A 21796-nucleotide genomic window follows, 5' to 3' on the forward strand; every position below is an offset into this window, starting at 1 on the left:
GGGTTCGGGTTCGGTTTTGGTTTGGGTGGATTGAGAGGAGGGGGGTCATCGTTGCCCCCATCGACGGTGCCACCGGTAGCGACAGTCTGGTCAGATTTTTCAGCTGGTGGAGCAGGAGGGACAGGGGATGCCGCTGCTGGTCCACTCGGCGTGGATGTTATTGGTGGTGCTGCAGGTGCTGGTTCTGCTTCTGCGTCCTCTTGTTTCGTATTCTTGTGTCCACTGACATCGACTTCACCTGTAAGTTCAGGGGGAAGGGGAAGGGAAAGAATGAAGAATACGATAAAACTGAAGTTTTGAATTGGATGCAAGGTTATGGTTGTTGGATGATCGCTTACGGTCGGCACCATGGATGCATGTTGCGACGTGAACGATGGGCAGGAAGCACGGAACGGCGGGGACTGGCGTCGGGGCATGGCACGGGGGTAGGGTGCCACCACGGGAAAAGACTCTCTCTCTCGCCAACGACACAAACAACACACAGACACAGTGTGTGTGTCTGTCTGTCTGTCGACGTCTGTCTCTACCGGCAGCTACCTGCCGCGGCCGACCCATCGCTCTGCTCATTCGACGTGTGGTTTCGCTCGCTCCGTGTTGTCTCTCCCTCTGTCGCCGGAAAAGTTGTTTGTTTGTTTTTTTTTATTTCTCTTTTGGACTAAATGAAAAGGAGGATAGTGTTGTCCTTTTTTTTTTTTGTTGTTTTTGTTCTGCTGTGCGGCCTGTGCCCTTAGATAACCCAGCGAGGGTACTAGCATAAGGCATCCAGCACGTTGTCAACACCTCCGGCGGAGCCGTGGCGGCTGCTCCTCTGTGGACTGTCGCAGGTACCTGTGGAAGATGTCGCTCTCTCGTGCTCCCTGATGGTCTTAAGTATTTCACATGAGGCTTCACCGGGATAGGAATAGGGAACGCTCGTGACACTAACGAGGGATCCTTCATGTGTCTGTGCACCAGAGGCCGAAGAACTGGACTGCTCGTCCTTACACTCTTCCTCACCTGTGTCATCCGTCGATTTCCCTGCTGGCGGAGGCGGTAGCGGAAGTGCAGCAGGAGAAGGTAGTAGTGTTGGTGGTGGGGGTTGTTGTCCAGGTCCCGGTCCGTGACCTTCACCTACTCCAGTTTGCGATACTACGGTCGTGTCGCCAGCTCCTGGATCCGATCGTCCTGGTGATTCTTCTACCGGTTGCGTCATCTTCGCTGGTTTTGTCGCCGCCGGCTTGGCGGCCGCCGCTGCTCCAGCGCCTGCAATGACGGAAGAAAGACAGATAGAAAGATGATAAAAAAAAAAAAGGACACAAGTGGTACAGAAAGAAGGGCCGGCACGGTGCGGTCAGGTAGCGGCACGGTAGGGGCGGGACGGTGTTAGAGAGCGCGCACGTTGTTAGAAGAGGACAAAGACAGGAAGAAAGGGGGGCGCACTCGGTGCACTGGGTGAGGCGGCAGCACGCGTACGGTGAGGTGGACTGCGTACTCGGTGAACTCGGGCTAGATGGTAGTAGTACATTTTTATGTGGTTGCCGTCATCTCGTGTCCTCTTCCATCGTCGCCGCACACACACACACAGACCTCGTGTACATACTCGTCGTCGCCGCGCTCGCTCAACGTCAGCGAAGTGGGGCAGCTGTCGTCGTTTGCTGTTCCGCCGCGCGTGTGCGTTGTTGTTGTGTTGTGGCAGCGTGGCGTTGTTGTGGTGGCATCCATGTCGGTACCGTGCGGGCCGTGTATTAATGTTATACCGTATCGGTACGGTCCGTATATTCGTATTTGGCCGTACTAGTTTCCTTACCTTTTGCAATTTCTTGGTCTATTTTGTCCTTTACCTTCTCAATGACCTTCTTGGTTTGTTCTACCACTTTTTTCTCTATTTCCGTCACTTCATGTATTTCTGCCTCCTCTATAACCTCATGGTCAGTACCGCCCTTCTCCTGTTTATAATTTTTCCAATTTTTATCACAAGGCATTTGTCGTTCCATCTGTGCTATGTCTTCCATTATTCCTTCCGTCAGTAACCATTCTACTATGTGTCCATTTATTATGCCCAGCTGCGTCATACTACCTTTATAGCCACATTGTGTGCATCTTCCATCCATAACAGGACCCGGGATTGTCACTGCACCAGGTTTGTCGTCTCTGCCCATTTTCTTCATTGTTTTCCAAGCGTACTCTACACCCCGCTTCCATGTTCCTTCGTTTTTACAATACTGATTCTTGAGCATGTATCCAAATACGTTCGCTACCTCGCACCTCAGCGCCGTCTGCGTCGAGTCCACAGGTATACTTGTGCCTTCTGCAGTTTTGCCTTGTGCGTTATCACCGTTTGCAAACCACAATGCTCCTGTCATAAGTCTGCACCTTATGACGTCAGCTACTGTTTGTGCCTTATGTAGGTGATCATGACCGAAATCATCCCAACCAGAATTATCACAGTTGGCACCGTATGCATCCATCTGGTCCGTGTGGTGCTGCATATAATCAATAAAGGCCTGCAATGCGGTCTTCATTTTTTGCAGTTCATCACTCTGTATTGTGTGCATGGGAATATAGGAATATGCATGACTACAGTTCATCTATATTGTACCCACCAGGAGCGTGGACACACTGTGATATATACATTTAACTGTATGAATAGGTTTTTGTTCGTCTTCTTCCCTCTTTCCTTCACCTAAACTTACAGTATAATAACGCAGCACGTGTACGGTCCTCTTGGGCGCGGCCAATATGCTCTGCCATTCACAATTATCTCCTGTTCCGGCCTGCTTCCCCTTCTCGCGGGCAGCACCCTTACCAGCCGGACCACCACCACTACCACTACTGCCACTACCACCACCAGATGATGTCGTCGTCGTTGCCGGTGGTACCGGTTTCGCCGCTTCTGGTTTGGCAGCGGTGGCCGGCTTGGCCGGTGCTGGTTTGGCAGGGGCGGGTGTGCTAACGGTTTGCGCAGTTCCCGAGTCCCCCGCTCCCTCTCTGCCCTGACCGTCTGGTGATGATGGCATGGATGGTCCGTGTTCTGGTGGAGTTGTCGAAGCGGAGTCCTTCCCCTGCTTCACCTTCTTTATTATATTCTCCATACTTTTTCCCTCTGGGGATTTATCTATTTCCTTCAATATTTCGTTCACTGTGTTCTCTATTTCTGTACCCAGTGCCTCAATTTTTTTAGTCGCTTCTTCCTTTATGTGTTCTGCAGTCTTGTCTTTTTGTACTATGCATTCCGTCCCCAAGACGCCCTGCTCCCCATCTCTCAAGTATCCCTTATGCCTCTCAAGCCACCTGCCCATTATGTCCAACAATGTCCAATCTTCCGGCCTCTTGCTCCTGTCACCCCCTGGTGCCATATCTACTGTTTCACATGTAGAATTACGTTCCGCTGTGCCCGTCGTATCCACGAATGCCTGTGCAGCGTCGAATGCGCGTTTCCCGCCTGCGGTCTGTACGCACTTCTCTCCCAGTATCCTTTTCATAAAGATATTTACTAAAATACACCTCATATAAAGGTCCACCTCATTGTTGTCCGTGCCTAGTTTCGTGTGCCTTGTACTTGGAGCATCTAATGTGATTCTATGTTTAAAAGTTAAAGCTTTAAGTGCCAACTCGCATACTGCTTTGTCCCTCAGAGTCAATGCCCCCTTCGCTGCCTCCCCCTGCCTCTGCTCGTGCCAGGTCCCACACAGGTCTTCTAGTATTAAATCATGGTGCACAGTGCCCATATGTGTTTTAAAGTGCTGCCATACCATCTCCACATTTTTCCAGAATAGTTTCTACAGGTATAATATTCATTATATATCCATGTATAAACTACACTACATTGCGTGTTCTCCTTCCCTACATATACTCTTACATATCACTACACTCCTCTGCTGCACATATACTCTCTTCTGCTCATGTACTCTGAAGAAATTATATGGGTCGACAATATGCACACGCACATCTTTTTCGCGTGCTCTCGCATTTAGCCCGAATATACTCATGTATTACTAGTCATATTTGTTCCTCGCATTCCTCATATATATAAGAACTTACGTTAAACTCCTTATCAGTCGTTTTGACTCCAGTATCCTTGTTTTTAATATATTCTTCCCATAATGTTTCTGCATATTTCGCCATGATCTGCCTACGCTGCTCACATAATATATCGCTGCCTCAGAGTCTTATTTGAAGTGGACATGAACATAATGTTATCCGGCAGGAGTATAATTCCTTCCATGGATATCCTACTTCCTACATACTTAAAATATGTACACGTCTGCACTGAATTGCGTAATAGCAATATCCCTAACATAAATCCTTAACCCGAGCAACATTAAGCACAATAACCCCACTTAACAACAAATATCCCCTGTCTACACTAAAACCGCAGTAATAACAACAACATAAAATTTTTCTTCCGTCCACGCCTCTCCGTCAACGCTTCTCCCCGTCAACGATTCTCCGGGTCACGCCGTCTCCGTCCACGCCGCTCCCGTCCACGCCTCTCCCGTCAACGCTTCTGTCCGTCAACGCCTCTTCCGTCAACGCCTCTCCCGTTAACGCCTCTGCGGTCACCCCGCTCTTCGTCACACCCCGTCTCCGTCAACGTCTTCTCCGTCAACGCCTTCTCCCGTCAACGCGTCTTCCGTCAAAGCCTCTCCCGTCAGCGCCTCTTCCGTCACCCCGCCTTCGTCACCCCGCCTTCGTCACCCCGTCTCCGTCACCCCGTCTCCGTCACCCCGTCTCCGTCACCGCGTCTCCGTCACCCCGTCTCCGTCAACGCGTTCTCCGTCACACCGTCTCCGTGAACGCCGTCTATCCGTCAACGCCTCTTCCGTCAACGCCTCTGCGGTCACCCCGTCTCCGTGTACGATTCTCCGTCAACCAAGTCTCCGTCCACGCCTCTCCCGTGAACGCCTGTCCGTGAAAGTTTCGCCGTCACCCCGTCTCCGTCACCCCTTTCTCCGTGAACGCCTCTCCCGTCAACGTGTGTCGCGTCAAGGCTTGTGCGTGCGGCTGCCGCGGTCTTGGTGCTGTCAGAGAAAGGGGGGAAAAAAGTACACTACACTACCTACTCCCTGACAACGCCATAACAAATAACTTCCGACCTAAGTCATATCAACCCACATGTTGTATATATATATATGTAACGTCTGCAACCCAGGCCCCATAGGTATATTAGTAGAGGGGGACAGCATAACAAGCAACAAACAAAAGCAAAGGCAAACAGAAGTAAGCAGAACAGAGGACAAACAAAAAAAAAGCATAAAAAGAAAAAAAAAGAAGGGTATAGTATAATGTGAGCATAGTAATACATAATGCATATCTCTGAGTGAAGAAAAATCAAATATTATGATCATGGGTCTCTATTTCCAGTCATATGCGCCGTCAGCCGAATGTCAGAGCTTTGCCAATAGGGCATCCACATATAACTCCGTATCCTGCATACCCCTGACTTCATGCTAATTGCAGAGCTTTTGCAATAGTTCATCTACATATAACTCCGTCTCCTGCAGACGGCTTTCAAGCTCGCACTGTTCTATGACTAAGGCCAGGATCAGTATCAATGTTTTAGCGGTTAACCGTTTGTTCATGTAAAGGTGCTGATGCAGTTGCGACCGTGGTAAATCTCGGACGCTATCTTCTGCTTCCATTACTTTTTCCACTTCTAAGTCGTTTCCCACTCCAGGTACGTCGCCGTTTTGCGGTACTGTCTGGTCCTCTACATTATTGAACAAACGTTGAAACCACGCCTCGTGGCTATGTACACTCATTTTCCGATGTTGTTGCGCTACCCATGCTTTCCACAACCACAGTTTCATCATCGGCAGGGTTGCCAATTCACCGAATGCACGGTGCCCGTTGTCTGCGTCTGCCGCCATGTGCTCGCGCAGATATTGTTTCCAATCCGCTTTTAATTGCAAAAACCACGGCTGCGTCGTGCAGTCCTGCAATAGGTGCTTGTTGCGGTCAATGCAGTTAATCCAATGGGTGCACGCCGACGTCGCGTGCGCGGGGTTGGAATGAGCATTCTGTTCTGCATCTAACTGTATGTGTTGCATACAACTCCATGGATCGGGGTCGTGTGCATTCGGTGCACAAGGGTCCGTTTCTAACTGCATGGTTTCCATACAACTCCATGGATCGGGGTCGTCGTTGTTAGGTGGGGAAGGGTCCGGTTGTAATTATATGGTTTCCATACACTTCCATGCATCGGAGTCATCTTCATTAGGTGGACAAGGGTCCGTTGCGAACTGTTTAGTTTCCATACAACTCCATGGATCGCAGTCATTAGGTGGAAAAGGGTCCGTTGGTAACTGTATGGATTCCATACAATGCCATCGGTCATGTACATTCGGTGGACAACGGTCCGTGTCGAAGTGTATAGTTTCCATACACTTGCATGGATCGGGGTCGTGTTCATTAGGTGGACATCGATCTATGCCGTCGGACTCGGTGGAGGAAACATTGGTCCCTGCAGAACCGTGTTCTGCGGTGGAAACACCCAAGATGTTGTTATTCGTGTCGTCGTCCCGTATCATATCCTGCGCAAACTCCTGTGCAAACTCCTGCACGACAATCTTCCAATAGTCGTCTTTGACGTTTTCCCATTCCGCCGCTTCACATTCGTTGAGCACTTCTAGATGTAGCTCGATAATCGTGCGCCTATGCACGCGTGGGGGGCGTCCTCTAGCGGATGTGGACGCGGGCCGCCTATCCCGAACCATGGTGTACCAGTAAGCGGGTGGCGGTAGTTCGCCGCGTTGTAGATGGTCTAATATTTCTTCGTCGAGTGGCCGTGACGGCACGTCACGAACGGTTCGATATGTTCGTCGTCGTTTGGCGAGATAAGCAAAGTACTGAACAAACAAAAAGAACAAGCACGATGTAGAAGAGTGCATTTGTGTTAGAATGATCGTACAACAGACCCCGTTAGGAACACATTGGTCTATGGTACATATGACGGATATGTATACACGGTGTCGCGTATATACTTACCTTCCATAGGGAATAACCAAGAAGGGCGACGATAACGGAAGCGAGAAAAAACAGCACGGGAGTAGTGGCGGTAAGGACCATGCCGGTCAGGTCGGGGACAGCATAGTCACGTGGAGTCTCACCGGATGAACTGACTTCTCCATCTGCTGGAACCGGTGGTACGAATCCTCCTGTGGCACCTTCTATGTTGAGTGCAGGTGAAGCGAGGTCAAGTTCGAACTGCTTAGTGCCCCCCTGGGTAGTATTCCCTGTGTCCTGATCATTCTGATTACTGGAGCCAGAGGTTAACTGACTACCACCACCTCCACCACTACTACCTCCTCCACCACCACTACCACCTGCCGTTACTTCCCCACCAGAAACTCCATCCGCCAAATCAGCATCACTGAAACTGCCACTACTACCCGATTGATTTGGGTTCGGGTTCGGTTTTGGTTTGGGTGGATTGAGAGGAGGGGGGTCATCGTTGCCCCCATCGACGGTGCCACCGGTAGCGACAGTCTGGTCAGATTTTTCAGCTGGTGGAGCAGGAGGGACAGGGGATGCCGCTGCTGGTCCACTCGGCGTGGATGTTATTGGTGGTGCTGCAGGTGCTGGTTCTGCTTCTGCGTCCTCTTGTTTCGTATTCTTGTGTCCACTGACATCGACTTCACCTGTAAGTTCAGGGGGAAGGGGAAGGGAAAGAATGAAGAATACGATAAAACTGAAGTTTTGAATTGGATGCAAGGTTATGGTTGTTGGATGATCGCTTACGGTCGGCACCATGGATGCATGTTGCGACGTGAACGATGGGCAGGAAGCACGGAACGGCGGGGACTGGCGTCGGGGCATGGCACGGGGGTAGGGTGCCACCACGGGAAAAGACTCTCTCTCTCGCCAACGACACAAACAACACACAGACACAGTGTGTGTGTCTGTCTGTCTGTCGACGTCTGTCTCTACCGGCCGCGGTTGTGTCGCCCGCGACCGCGGCCGTGGGCACTCGTCTCCGGTGCCGCGTGTCCGCTACAGCTACCGCTGCCGTCGTCGCCGCGTGCATGTTGTGGCCGTGCCATGCGTGCGGAGTTGTACTGGCTGCATGCGGGCCGTATAATACGTGTTGGGCCGTGTTGGTGCTTTCTCCCCATCGGTCCTTACCTGGCGGTGCCTGTGGTGGTGCCGCCTTGGTGGTGGCGGGCTGTGCGTTTTTGTCATCGTTCGCTGCAATAAAGGGCAAAAACGGGAATTGCAAGGGTTAGTATGTACTTTTTATATTATTCGAAGCATACAGAAACGAACGTTGTTCACATATCTGCATGTTGTTCCCCTTTGCATTTTCCCTGTTACTGCGACACTGTCTGTAGTTGTGTTCTGTGTACTTATCCTGCCTCCGTCTTTCTAATTTGTTTCCTTCTGCCCAAACCTCGCCTGTCTCACCTAACTTCCTGTTCTTCGCCTGTTGCCGGTTTTTTACGTCCTGGTCTACCTTTTTTCCGAGTTCCGTAAGTAGGTCGTTGATTCCTTTCTTCAATTCATCGACTATCGGAGCAATCTGCAACGCTTGCGTATCCTGTGTATTCCCATTCCCCAGGATGTCCTCTAGGTTCCATGCGTCCTGCCACCGCTTCGTGCACAATGCATTTCCTTTTATTTTCTGTATGACGCCTTTTAATCTGCTATCTTGCCGTAACCATTGTTTGACTTTTGTATTTAAGTCAAGTTGCCTTATTTGCAAATTCGAAGATAGTTCTCTACCACATATTCCCCTCTTTATTAAACCTTCCGGAAAACCTCCGTCCCCAGTGTCCATTCTTTCCATTGTTTTCCATGCATAAAATGTTCCCCGCATACCTGGACACACGGATTCGTCTAATACTGCGCTAAACATATGTACTATGGCACATCGTAAGTGCTCTCGTATGCGTTCACTGATTTCATCTTCCGTCGATCGAGTGCTTTGTGTAATAGTCCACCCATTCATGAAAAATAAGGCCCCTGCCATAAGTACGCATATAATCTTATCCCCCACCGTTTGTCCAAAATAGATCGAACCCGCTGTAGGATTTTTGTGGTGGTCCCATGCGGCGTTATCACAGTTCGCTGCATACGATGTTATTTCCGCCGTGTCCATGTAGAGCACAAATTCCTGCATTACGTCCTTGGTCTTCTCCCACACCATTGCCTAAAATGTAAGAAACACAAGAAATATACATGCGCATGTGTGCTTGAATGCTATGTGCCCCGATGCGCTGCATTGTGTCTTATACCAATAAAGCCCTAGCACGGAACTCCCCGTGCGTCAGTTCTATGCCTGTATGTTCCTACCTCATAGTCCTCCTGTGTGGAAATGCCCGCGGCGAGTACCCATTGCACCAATGCATGCGCCAAATCTGCCGTTGCCATATTACTACTATTCACTGAAATATACGGCACCCTTATAAATATGTATAGACTAGTAGTATTCGTATTCTTGTTATATTAAATGAAGTCGCTCGTGCGTCCACTTGTAGTCGATAATGCTGCTTTTATTCTTCACTGCTGCGCAAGTAGCAATCAAATGTTCCATAAAAACAGAAAAAATAAAGCACATAAAGATAGAAGGCAGCATGGACCAAAACCAAAAATGTGCATAGGAATTGCAAATAGAGGGCACAGGGAAGAAAATACAAATAAAAAAGACAGACAAAAATAGAAAAAGGTACACTACTACTACCGTACACACGCAACGCGTCATGAATATACACCCCTCGCCCCCCTTTCTACACCGGTCTCCACTAAACGCCGTCACACACACTGTCTCTCTGTGCGTACACAAACAAAACCGCAGTATAACAACATCAATGCTGCTGGCGTCGTTGCTGCCTTGCTTCCGTCGTTGCCGACCTTATTGCTCCCACATAATATGTGTGTTACGTCCTCCCCCGTGCTCTCTGCGCCCTCTCTGGAACCCTCACTCGGCTACTTCGTCGAATCGTTTACGTGAACGCCGTAATCGAACCGCTTCACTCGGCCACGTGGGTCGACGCGTTACTCGGACAATCTGCTTTACCCGGCCGCGTTGGTCGACCCGTTTGCTAGGACAGACAAGCTGTCCTCGTTCATGCACGCGGCTACTTCGTCGAACCGCGTTGCTCGGAGAGACAATGCTCCGCCTTCGTACACTCGGCTACGTCGTCGAACTGCTTCACTCGGACAATCCGTTTACCCGGGCCGCTTTGGTCGACGCGTTTGCTCGGAGAGACAATCCCTCCCTCCTTCTTGCACTCGGCTACTTCGTCGAATCGTTGTTACAATCGGCCGCGTTGTTCGACGCGTTTGCTCGAAGAGACAATCTCCTCGTTCATGCACGCGGCTACCTCGCAGAACCCCTGCGTACACGCGGTCGCGTTACTCGGACAATGTGCTGTACCCGGCGTCGTTTGCTCGGAGAGACAATCTCTCCCTCCGTTCTTACACTCGGCTACTTTCCTCGAACCGCTTCCTCGAAGCTTCTTACGGGGCCGCTTTGGTCGACGCGTTTGCTCGGAGAGACAATGTGTACCTTCTTACACTCGACGACAATCCCGTTTACCCGGCCGCGTTTGCTCGGAGAGACAATGTCGCCTTATACTCGAATGCGTATGCGCATTCTATATTAGTTGTACACTATACCCGTAGCATGCACGTGCGCATCTTTTAATAATTAATTTCCCATAAAGGAGAATTCTACCCCGTCATATTATTCATGTAAATGTACATTTTATATGCATTTAACCGGTACGCACGTTTTCCTAGGGTCATGTTAAAAGAAGTTGAGTACACAGAAAAAGAACAAAACAAGGCAAAAGGCAGCACAAGTAAACAGAAGTAAGCAGAACAGAGCAGCAAAAAAAAAAAGAAGGTATGTAATAGTGCAAACAAGAAATATATGTTGTATGTCACATAATGAAGTAAAAGTGGTGTACGGATAGCATGCGTTATTTCCCACTCATGTGCCCCGTCGTCCGAATGTCACAGTTGCTGCAATAGAGCATCCACATATAACTCCCTATCCTGCAAACTGCGTTCGACTTTGCACTGTTCTATGACTAAGGCCAGGATCAGTGTCCATATTTTAGCGCATAGCGGCTTGTTGAGGTACAGTTGCGGATGCAGTTGCTGTGCCGGTAAATCTCTCACTCGTGGCATATGTTCTCGGCGCATGACTGTGTCCACTTCTAAGTCGTTGTCCACTCCAGGTACTGCGCGTTTGCCCGGCACTGTCTCCTCCTCTACATTATTCAACAAATGTTGGAACGACGCCTGCGCGTTATACATACGCATTTGCCGATGTTGCTTCGCGACCCATTCTTTCCATGCATGCAATTTCTGCGTTTCCATGGTTGCGGCTGTCCTGTGCTCACCGGATGCTCCGTTTGCCACCATGTGCTCGCGCAGATATTGTTTCCAATCCGCTTTTAATTGCAAAAACCACGGCTGCGTCGTGCACGCCCGCAGAATATGTTTGTTTCGGTCAATCCAAGGGATCCAATGGGTATGCCAGTCGTGGGCCGAGTTCGCCTGCCTGTGGTTGGAATGAGCACGACTCTGTTCTGCATCTAACTGTATGGATTGCATACAACTCCATGGATCGTGGTCGTGTGCATGCGGTGCACAAGGGTCCGTGGCGAACTGTATGGTTTCCATACAACGCCATGGATCATCTTCGTTAGGTGCACAAGGGTGCGTGGCTAACTGTATGGTTTCCATACAACTCCATACATCGGGGTCATTAGGGCGACAAGGGTGCGTTGCGAACTGTATGGTTTCCATACAAGTCCATGGATCGCAGTCATTCGGTGGACATGTTCCGTTGCTAACTGTATGTGTTCCATACAACTCCATGGATCGGGGTCATTCGGTGTACAAGTGTCCGTTCCGTCGGAGTCAGTGTAGGAAACATGGGTGCCTGCAGAACCCTGGTCTGACGTAGAAACACCCAAGATATGGTTATTCGTGTCCTCGTCCTGCTCCACGTCCCGCATCAAATCCTGCCCAAACTCCTGTGCAAACTCCTGCACGACAATCTGCAAATAGTCGTCTTTGACGTTTTCCCACTCGGTTGCTTCACGTTCGTGGAGCACTTCTAAGTGTATGTCGATGATGGTGCGCCTATGCACGCGTGGGGGGCGTTGTCCGCGGCGGTCGGCAGCAGACGCAGGTTGCGTAGCCCTAATCATGGTGTACCCGTAAGCGGGTGGTGGCGGTAGTTCGCCGCGTTGTAGATGCTCCAATATTTCTGCGTCGAGTGGAGGTGACGGCACGTCACGAACGGTTCGATATGTTCGTCGTTGTTGTCCGAGGTGCGAAAAGTACTAAGCAAAAAAAGGGGGTAAAGAGCAGGGTGAGGACGGTAGGAAAAAAGGAATGAACGCGGGTGTAGGAGTATATTTGTTCGAACGATCATATATGGGTGCGCGTAGGGATGTTCTGAGGTATAAACATCCGGCACATGCGGCAGTCCGTGATTGTCGTATATACTTACCTTCCAAAGGGAATAACCAAGAAGGGCGACGAATACGGAAGTGACGAAAAACAGGATGGGAGTAGTGGCGGTAAGGACGTCGGCGGTTAGGTCGGGGAAGACGGGGCCATCATCGTGCACATTCTTCGGAAGTTCCCCGTTTGGACCTGGGGTGGGTCCTGTTCCGTAGTGTCCTCCTATGTCCCTGCCTTTTGCATCAAATGGTATTGTTAGTTTAAGGTCGCACTTAGTATCAGTACTGTTGGAGGAGCAACTTGCTCCAGTATGCGTTGCCTCGTCCTTGTTACCACCTGAGGATGTTGTTCCTGTTCCTGTTCCTGTTCCTGATGTGGCTGATCTGGGCGTGCTCTGTTCCCATGGGGTCTTGCCGAACCATGAGAAGTCGTCTGGTGGAGGACTCGACGGAGTGCTCTGCGTTCTTGCGGTAGAGGATGGTTCACCATTTTCACCGGGTGCCCCGGGTTCAGTGAACAATAATGGGTCAGGTGCATCAGGAACAGTGTTGCCTGTAGATTCACCTACGGCGCCTGATGTTTTTGTAGGTGATGAATCCTCAATTGCTGTTGTCGGGGCAGGCTCCGTTAATGCTGGATCCGCGCCTGGACCTGCGGGTGCAGATGGTTCTGGTGGTACCGGGTTTTCCGGTGTACTTGTGCTTACGGTAGAATCTTTACCTATGGGTGCAGGTGAAAGAAAGAAGAATATGGAAGAAGCCTGAAGTTGTGTGCGCTTGTGGCGCATGTGTGACAACCGGGGTGCAACAGATCGGTGACCACGATCGACCGACGAAGGGCCATGGCACGGTGCGAACTGTGTTTACGGTGCCACCCCGGGAACAGACACTCTCTCTCTCTCGCACACAACACAACACAAACAACACACAACGCACACACACAGTGTGTGTGTGTCTGTGTCTGTCGACGTCTACGTCGACGTGTACATCCAGCGGCCGACCCGTCGCTGTTGCCCCCTTGCATTCTCATTCGACGTGTGGTTGCGCTCTGTCCGTGTTGTCTCTCCCTCTCTCCGGAAAAGTTGTTTCTTTTTTTGTTTTTTTTTTTTTTTGGCTTTCTTTCTCTATGCATGTACTTAAGGTCAGGGTGATGGAACCTGGGGAATGATCGTTCCCGTCACGGACGTGCTCTTATTCGTACCTTTCGGTATACCCGAAATAGAAATGGACGTTCCCTCGGACACTTGAAGCGTGCGGGTACTTCCATAAACCCCCCAGGCACCTGTTCTCTTTTCGTCCGGATCGTCCAAGTCATCTGCTCTCCCAGCATTTGGGCGTGTCTCCTGCTCCAACAGGCATGCACTAATTTTCTCATGATCATTCCCTAAGTTCGTGCAGTCTTCCCCAGTATTCTGGGATTCCCTATTGGCCCCCTCTGGGTCCGTGTTCTTTATTGGTTTCTTACCTTGGGTTCCAGGTGGGCTCTGTCCTTCTTGCTGAATCGATGGATCTTTGCCATCTGTACTTGTACTTGCAGTACCTGCACCCGTTCCAGTACTTGTACTCCCTGTACCTGAGCTTGATGGTGTCTGCGTTGGTACCTGGGCAGCTGGTGGTGGTGGAGGTGGAGGTGGAGGTGGTGGTACGGGTGCCGGTGCTGGAGGTGGTTGTGGTGGTTGCGCAACTTCCTCTGATGTTACAACTGGCACTGTAACAGGTGTGGACATTGTTGTAGTTGTCCGTGTTTCTTGTGTTGTTTCTTTTGGTTTCTCTTCTTCCGTGTGTCCTAACAATGACGGTAATATAGGAGCATATGGGTGTGTAACACGTGCCGGATGAATGGAGAGATGCAGGGGGCGCACTCGGTGGACTGCGTAATCGGTGGACCAAGGTGATAGCAGTACAACTTTTATTTGGTGTCGCCGTCCCTCTCCATCCGTCGTGGGCGCCGCTACCGCTGCCGCTACCGCTACCATCGTGGCCGCCGCTCAACGTCAACGAAGTCGTTTGCTGTGCTGCTGTTCCCGGCGTCTGCGATATTGTTGTCGTCGTCGCCGCGTGTGCGTGTTGTTGTGGTGGCGGCATCCATATTGAGCAATACGGTACGTAGCGGGTCGTATTAGTGCTTTCTCCCATCGGTCCTTACTTGACGATCCTGTTGTTGCAGCCGGCACAGTAGCCGCCGTGGCGGATGTGGCGGGCGCCGACTCCGACGTCCCGGATGGTGATGACGATGAAGATGTTGATGATGTTGCCGCCGTTGCTGTAGCTCCTGGATTTTCAGGGGCGGGTGTGGCGCTGCCAAGTGCATTATCTGTATTACCCGTTTGTGACTTGCCCGGTGTTGATGTTGTTGTGGATGATGATCCTGATGTTGTGTGTCCCCCTTGTACTCCCGGGGCCTGTTGAGTATGCCGCTGGCGTTTTATGGTTTCCGTAACCTCGTTCTTAATGTCCACAAAAATGTCCCTTATACCTTCCGTCAATTTCTTCGTTACGTTTTTGGCTTTCATGTCCCTCGTATTTCCTGCATCCCCCTTAGTCTTGCCGCCTTTTATGTTCCCGTCTTTATCCAGTTCCCAATGGCATATATTGCTTACACCTGCTGTGCGCATTGTTTCCTGTAGTCTGGTGTTCGTACTTAACCATTGTTTAATTTTCTCTTCCATGGACCATCCTCCAGCTTTAATATTTTGATATACTTCATTTGCACAATTCATCCTTTCCATTACTCCCCCCGTTGATGCGTCCATTTGTTTCATGGTGTACCATGCATAATAAATACCCCATTTCCCGCCGCATGCTGACTCCTTTAAAAACGTTGCAAACATGTTCAGTATGGCACACACCACATACTCCTTCAACCTTTCATCATTGTTATTCTCCATTCGCGTGGCGCCCGTCTCCTTGTGCCTCGTATATATAAAGAATAATGCCCCAGACATGAGCTTGCACACAATCCTGTCACCTACGGTGTAACCCACGTGCGGCTGCTTTGCATGAGTGAGCCAATGTTCCCAACCAGTATTATTACAGTTTGAACCCAATTCCTCCATAAGTGTCTCCATCTCTTCCATATGTTGAATAAACTCCCCGAGCATGTCCCCGATGTCCTTGTCTAAACTGGCCTAAAATGTATAATATGCACACGTACTGTGTATCGGCGTTCATGCGTATTCATGCGCTGATCGCATTTACACATTCACATAGCACGACTTCGATCGTGCGTATCACTCTGTTCAAAATTTCCGCATTCAATGTTACCATGATATATGCAGTAACACACTTCTACGCACATTTACACGTGGCACCAACATATATGAGCGCGTATACTCCTATACACTAGGTACTGTCTCTTTCATAATTAATAACCTGATATCGCTCATCTTGGCCGTATAGGTGCCTATCCTGCACATACTGTGCCAATATAGCCGCTAATTCCTGAGCCGACATACTGCTTCGTCTTCGAGTAGCTCCAATATTACACACCTAAGTATTGTCCCAATGTCCCACGTGAACTATATTAACCTTCACATGGCCACTCTAGACCTTGTTATATTCTACCTTTACTACTGATGAGTAATTGCTGGCCTGAACAAATAACATTAGAACATTATACATAACAAAATCCTGTTGTACCTTTGTGCAACCCCATTCGTCTACTATTATTATATTCCGCAGGAACCATATATTGAGAATGACAGAGGAATAAATATAGAGGAACCACCAAAAAAAAAAACATAACAAGACAAAGAAAGGTAGACAGGAAAAAAAAAAGTACTGCTACTACTACCGTTCACACGCACACCGCGTCATGAATAACACCCCCACTCCCCTTCTACACCGGTCTCCACTAAATGCCTTCACACACACTGTCTGTCTGTGCGCGTACACCTAAAACCCCGCAGTAACAACATCAAATTCTTCTTCCGTCGTTGCCGACGCTGTTCGCCCTCCCACATAATATGTGTGTTCCTGCGCTCCGCCTCTCGCTCGCACTGCTCCCCCTCTCTCTGTGATCCCCCTCTCTCTAGATCCTTTCACTCGCACAATCCCGTTTACCCGGCCACGTTGGCTCGGCGACACAATCTCTCCTCCTTCTTACACTTGGCCACGTCGTCGAATCCGTTTTGCAGTTGGCCGCGTTGCTCGGCGGCGCTTGCTCGGACAGACAATCTGTCCTCGTTCTTACACTCGGCTACAATGCCGTTTACCCGGCCACATTTGCTCGGAGAGACAATCTCTCCTTATACTCGAATGCGTATTCGCATTCTATATTAGTTCTGCACTATACCCGTAGAATGCACTTGCTCATCTGTTAATAATTAACTTCACATAAAGGAGAATTCTACCGCTTCATATTATTCAGTTAAATCTACATTTTATATGCATGTAACCGGTACCACCGTGGCCCCATAATTATATTAATAGAAGTGGACTACACAGAAAAAGAACAAAACAAGGCAAAAATAAGCACAAGTAAACAGAAGTAAGCAGAAGAGAGGACAAAAAAAGAACGTATGGAATAGTGCAAACAAGAAATATATTATGTATATCACATAATGAAGTAAAAGTGGTGTACGGTCAGCAGGCGTTATGCCGCATGCATATGCCCCGTCATCTTAATTGCAGAGCTTGTGCAATAGGTCATCCACATATAACTCCCTATCGTGCAAACTGCTCTCGACCTCGCACTGTTCTATGACTAATGCCAGGAGCAGTATCCACGTTTTAGCGGTTAACGATTTCGTCCTATATAGATCCGGATATAGGTCCTGCTGTTCGCGCTGTTTCACGGTGGTGGATGGTATATGTTCTTCATGGGGTACTTCTGGCATCAAGTGGGTGTCTTCCGTGTTTAGGCCGGATATGATGGCCGCTTGCACTGGTTCTTTGTTAGCTCCGGGCACTCGTTGCCCGTGTAATGTGTTTTCCTCTTCTATGTTCCTCAATAGGTATTGGAACCACTCCTCTGCCGTGTATGTACTCATTTGCCGATATTGTTGCGCTATCCACTGTCTCCACAAGTCCAGTTTCTGCCTTTCCATGGTTGCGGCTGTCCTGTGCTCACCGGATGCTGCGTTTGTCGCCATGTGCTCACGCAGGTATTGTTTCCAAGCCGCTTTTAATTGCAAAAACCACGGCTGCGTCGTGCACGCCCGCAGAATATGTTTGTTTCGGTCGATCCAAGGGATCCAATGGGTATGCCAGTCGTGGGCCGAGTTCGCCTGCCTGTGGTTGGAATGAGCACGACTCTGTTCTGCATCTAACTGTATGGATTGCATACAACTCCATGGATCGTGGTCGTGTGCATGCGGTGCACAAGGGTCCGTGGCGAACTGTATGGTTTCCATACAACGCCATGGATCATCTTCGTTAGGTGCACAAGGGTGCGTGGCTAACTGTATGGTTTCCATACAATTCCATGGATCGGGGTCATTCGGTGGACATGGGTGCGTTGCGAACTGTATGGTTTCCATGCACTTCCATGGATCGGGGTCATCGTCATTAGGTGGACAAGTGTCCGTGGCGAACGGTATAGTTTCCATACAATTCCATGGATCGGGGTCGTTAGATGCAGAAGTGTCCGTTTCTAACTGTATGGTTTCCATACAACTCCATGGATCGGGGTTATCTTCGTTAGGTCGACATGGATCTATGCCGTCGGAGTCAATGGGTGGATCCACGGTGGATGAACCATTTATCCCTGATAAACCCTGGTTTGTGCTAGGAGCATCCAAGATGCTACTGCACATAATCGGGTCCCGCATCAAGTCCTGCGCAAACTCCTGCACGACAATCTGCAAATAGTCGTCTTTGACGTTTTCCCATTCGGTCGCTTCACATTCGTTGAGCACTTCTAAGTGTATGTCGATGATGGTGCGCCTATGCACGCGTGGGGGGCGTTGTCCGCGGCGGTCGGCAGCAGATGCAGGTTGCGTAACCATCGTGTACCCGTAATCGGGTGGCGGCAGGTCGCCGCGTTGTAGATGTTGCAATATTTCTGCGTCGAGTGGCGGTGACGGCACGTCACGAACGGTTCGATATGTTCGTCGTCGTTTTTTTCCGAGGTAGGCCCAACACTAAGCACAAAAAGGGGGTAAGGGTGAGGACGGTAGCATAAAAGAAATGAATACGGGTGTAGGAGTATATTGGTTAGAACGATCATGTATTGCAGGCCGTCGGGAGTTTCTGAGGCATAAACATCCTGCACATGCAGCATGCCCGCATTGTCGTATATACTTACCTTCCAGAGGAAAAACGCAATGATGCCAATACCAACCACCGCGGGAATGATCGCGGGGGTGTACGGCTTGACATCGTCCCATGTGAGGCCGGGCAAAACGGAAGGGGTGTCAGGGGTAAGGGCAGCACGTCCACCTCCTGTAGGTGCAGTACCGTGACCGGTAGAATCGGTGCCTGAGGAAGTTGGTTTCACAGTGCCAGTGGAACCTGCTCCAGAGGAACCTCCTCCATCGCCACCAGCAACACCTGTCCCTGGATCCGGTACGCCGCTGCTGCCCGATGAACCCGATTGATTTGGGTTCGGGTTGGGTTTTGGTTTGGGTGGATTGGGAGGAGGGGGGTCATCATTCTGTCCGTTGCCGCCGCCATCAACGACGGCATCCTTGTGGCGGCCATTGCCAGGGGAACCGTCCTCTGATGTTTTTTCTGGTTTTGCATCGTCCTGCGGTCCTGGTTGTGCGGGGGGGGGTCGGTGTAGCTGCTGTTTCGGATGCTTCTTGTGTCGTGGTTGATGTTGGTTTCTCTGGCTGTGCAGCTTGACCTGGTTCTGCATCTGGGTCTTGTTGTTTCGTAGTGTTGGGTCCACTGACATCGACTTCACCTGTAAGTTCAGGGGGAAGGGGAAGGGAAGGAAGAAGGATGTGATGAAACTGAACTTTTGCAGCGGTGGTGGCACATGGTTGGTTGTCCACATGGTCCATCGCTCATGGTTGGCCACGGTGCGGACGTTGGTTGGCAAGGTGCCACCGCGGGAACAGACTCTCTCTCTCTGCCACACAACACAACACACAACACACACAACACACACACAGTGTGTGTGTCCGTCTGCATCTACGTCGACGTCTACATCGCGCGACCGATCCATCGCCCCGTCGCGCGGGCGATCGCGCTGCCGCGCACTCTCATTCGACGTTTGGTGTCTCTCTCTCCGTGGTTTCTCTGTCCGTGTTATCTCCGGAAAAGTTGTTTCTTGGTTTTTTGTTTTGTGTTTTTTTTTTTTTTTCCTGTCGTCCGTGAGCAGGTGTGCATTGCGCGTACCTGTTGGTACATTCTGTGTAGGTGTTGAGGTGCCTATGGATATTGTTGTTGAACCCGAACTGCAGGGAACACCCCACTGGCCGCGACCAGGTTCATCGGTGCGCACGCTAACATGGTGTACTTTTGGTTCCAGTACTTTGTCCAGGCAATCGCCGAGTTTGACATGGTCGCTCCCATATTTCTCACATTCTTTCTCGGTCCTGGGCGATTCCTGTTGGACACTCGTCTTGTCTGTGTTTATCATTGGGGTCTTACCTGAGTCTGTCCGCAAAGTTCCATCTATTCCTGGCTGTGATGATGGTGCCTGTGGGGGTTGTTGTCCAGGTCCTGGTCCCTGACCCGGTCCTTGTCCTTCCCCGGCTGTGCCTCCTGGGGCCGGTGGTTCCTTTGGTGTTTCCGCTGGTGGAGGTGGTTGCGTGCCCGGTGCTGGTAATACTGGGGATGCCGGTGCTTGTGGTTGCGATCCTGTTGCCGATGTTGGTGACCCTGGTCCTGTCCCTGCCGAGTCCGGTGGTGATACAGGCGGTTGTGCAGGAGGTGATGGCGCCGTGTCCTCGGTATCCTCGTTCCTTGCTACTCCTTCTCCTTTTCCCTGACTTGGTGTTCCTGTCCCTGATGCTTGGTCGCCGGTTGTCGGCTGCACCGGCTTCGTCGTCGCTGGCTTGATGGCCGCGGGCTTGGCGCCTTGTGGTGTGGGTGCTGCCGGTTTTGTTGCCACCGGCTTTGCCGCGGCACCTACAAAAACGAGAACGGAAGAAAAATCGTAGGATGATAAAAACAAAAAGGACACAAGTGGTACAGAAAGAAGGGGGCGGGGACGGTGCGGTCAGGTAGCGGCAGGTCCGGCTCGACGACGGGGCGCGACGATGGGGTCAGGTAGCGGCAGGTCCGGCTGGACGGAGGGTAGGTGGTATGGTAGGCGTACACTTTTATTTGTTGTCGCCACCTGGTCTCCGGTGCGTCGTCACCGCTGTCGTAGTGGCCGCTGCACGGTACCCTCGGCTCCACGAGGGGGTGCTGTTCCGCCGCATGCGTTGTTCCGCTGTTTTGCCCGTGTGTGTGCATGTTGTTGTGGTGGCGGCGTCCATATGCGGCAGTGTGATCCCGTGTGCGGCCGTATGATGGGTATGCTTACGAGTCGTATTCTTACTGGTCTTACCATTCGCGTCTTCCTCATCTTTGTCATCTTCGTCTACGTCCTCATCATCGTCGTCGTCCTCATCGTCGTCTTCGGAAGGAACTGGCCCCCATATCTCCTCTACTTGCTTCCCTACCTTCTTTAATATACTCGTCATTTCTTTCTCCATTGCTCCCCTCAATTGTCCTTCTTTCAATAATTCCATACGTCGCTTCCAGTGGTCAGATGTCTGTTTCCCCGTTCTTTTGCATTTTACACGTTCCTGTAACTGTTTCATCTTGGCCTTCATTGTTGCATTCCCCCTTATCCACTCAGCAAATTCTGCGCCTATTACTTTTCCTCCTACTTTCAGCTCATTATTAACCACCCAGGTACACATGTTAAGATTAACAGCATGAGTCACAGTGGCCATAAACTGGTCTAATATGTGCAATGCCTGTCGTATACCGTGATTTCTCCCACAGTTTGCTTTCATTAACTGGAACATAAATACATTCACAATTATGCACCGTATATATGTGTCTAATGGGGTTCTTGCGGCCGAAGCATCGTATCCCCCATGTTCACCCGTCCCCCATCCATTCATGAAAAATAATGCCGGCACCATCATTTTGCATACGACTGTGTCGTCCTCATTATGCCAATTTGTGATTCCTGTCGGCCCCCATCCTTTATCATCACACGATGTCACCAGTGTGTCATTATCTTTTTCCATATAGGTAAGAAACTGATCCATCATTGTTCTCATATCTGCCCATATTTGTCTCTGTAAAGGGTAAAGTAGCGACCCCGAATGTTTCAACGGCATAATGCTGCTAGTACATGACGTATGTGAATACTCATAGTTCAATACTTACTGTCCAAGCACTGATCTTGTACACACTATGCCAATGCAATATCCGCCATAGTCATATATATACTGGTAACAGACGTTCCTGGTGAGCACATCACTGCACTCACCTATGCGCTCCGT

At 50.3% G+C, this 21796-nt stretch overlaps 6 protein-coding genes across 6 annotated transcripts; all 6 read right to left on the bottom strand.

Annotated features, from left to right (window-relative positions):
• Window positions 1-748: 748 nt before the first annotated feature.
• Window positions 749-3734, bottom strand: AK88_04284 (uncharacterized protein; the record flags this gene model as incomplete). The annotated part of the gene is made up of 3 exons (XM_012481894.1): window positions 749-1242; window positions 1787-2519; window positions 2673-3734. 3 exons carry the CDS (start codon window positions 3732-3734, stop codon window positions 749-751), a joined length of 2289 nt encoding a protein of 762 aa, XP_012337317.1.
• Window positions 3735-5429: 1695 nt separating this feature from the next.
• Window positions 5430-6089, bottom strand: AK88_04285 (uncharacterized protein; the record flags this gene model as incomplete). The annotated part of the gene is made up of 1 exon (XM_012481895.1): window positions 5430-6089. One exon carries the CDS (start codon window positions 6087-6089, stop codon window positions 5430-5432), a length of 660 nt encoding a protein of 219 aa, XP_012337318.1.
• A 63-nt stretch (window positions 6090-6152) lies between these two features.
• Window positions 6153-9124, bottom strand: AK88_04286 (uncharacterized protein; the record flags this gene model as incomplete). Its single annotated transcript, XM_012481896.1, has 4 exons — window positions 6153-6827; window positions 6967-7619; window positions 8104-8166; window positions 8254-9124. 4 exons carry the CDS (start codon window positions 9122-9124, stop codon window positions 6153-6155), a joined length of 2262 nt encoding a protein of 753 aa, XP_012337319.1.
• Window positions 9125-10935: 1811 nt separating this feature from the next.
• AK88_04287 (uncharacterized protein) lies at window positions 10936-11304 on the bottom strand (the record flags this gene model as incomplete). Its single annotated transcript, XM_012481897.1, has 1 exon — window positions 10936-11304. One exon carries the CDS (start codon window positions 11302-11304, stop codon window positions 10936-10938), a length of 369 nt encoding a protein of 122 aa, XP_012337320.1.
• Window positions 11305-11654: 350 nt separating this feature from the next.
• On the bottom strand, window positions 11655-15502 carry AK88_04288 (uncharacterized protein; the record flags this gene model as incomplete). The annotated part of the gene is made up of 5 exons (XM_012481898.1): window positions 11655-12049; window positions 12151-12202; window positions 12449-13122; window positions 13603-14010; window positions 14548-15502. The coding sequence occupies 5 exons, from the start codon at window positions 15500-15502 to the stop codon at window positions 11655-11657; spliced, it is 2484 nt and encodes an 827-aa protein (XP_012337321.1).
• Window positions 15503-17023: 1521 nt separating this feature from the next.
• AK88_04289 (uncharacterized protein) lies at window positions 17024-21562 on the bottom strand (the record flags this gene model as incomplete). Its single annotated transcript, XM_012481899.1, has 4 exons — window positions 17024-18287; window positions 18539-19248; window positions 19792-20420; window positions 20821-21562. 4 exons carry the CDS (start codon window positions 21560-21562, stop codon window positions 17024-17026), a joined length of 3345 nt encoding a protein of 1114 aa, XP_012337322.1.
• Window positions 21563-21796: the final 234 nt, after the last annotated feature.

Source organism: Plasmodium fragile, assembly GCF_000956335.1.
Source record: "Plasmodium fragile strain nilgiri unplaced genomic scaffold supercont1.58, whole genome shotgun sequence".
Classification (NCBI taxonomy): Eukaryota; Apicomplexa; class Aconoidasida; order Haemosporida; family Plasmodiidae; genus Plasmodium; species Plasmodium fragile.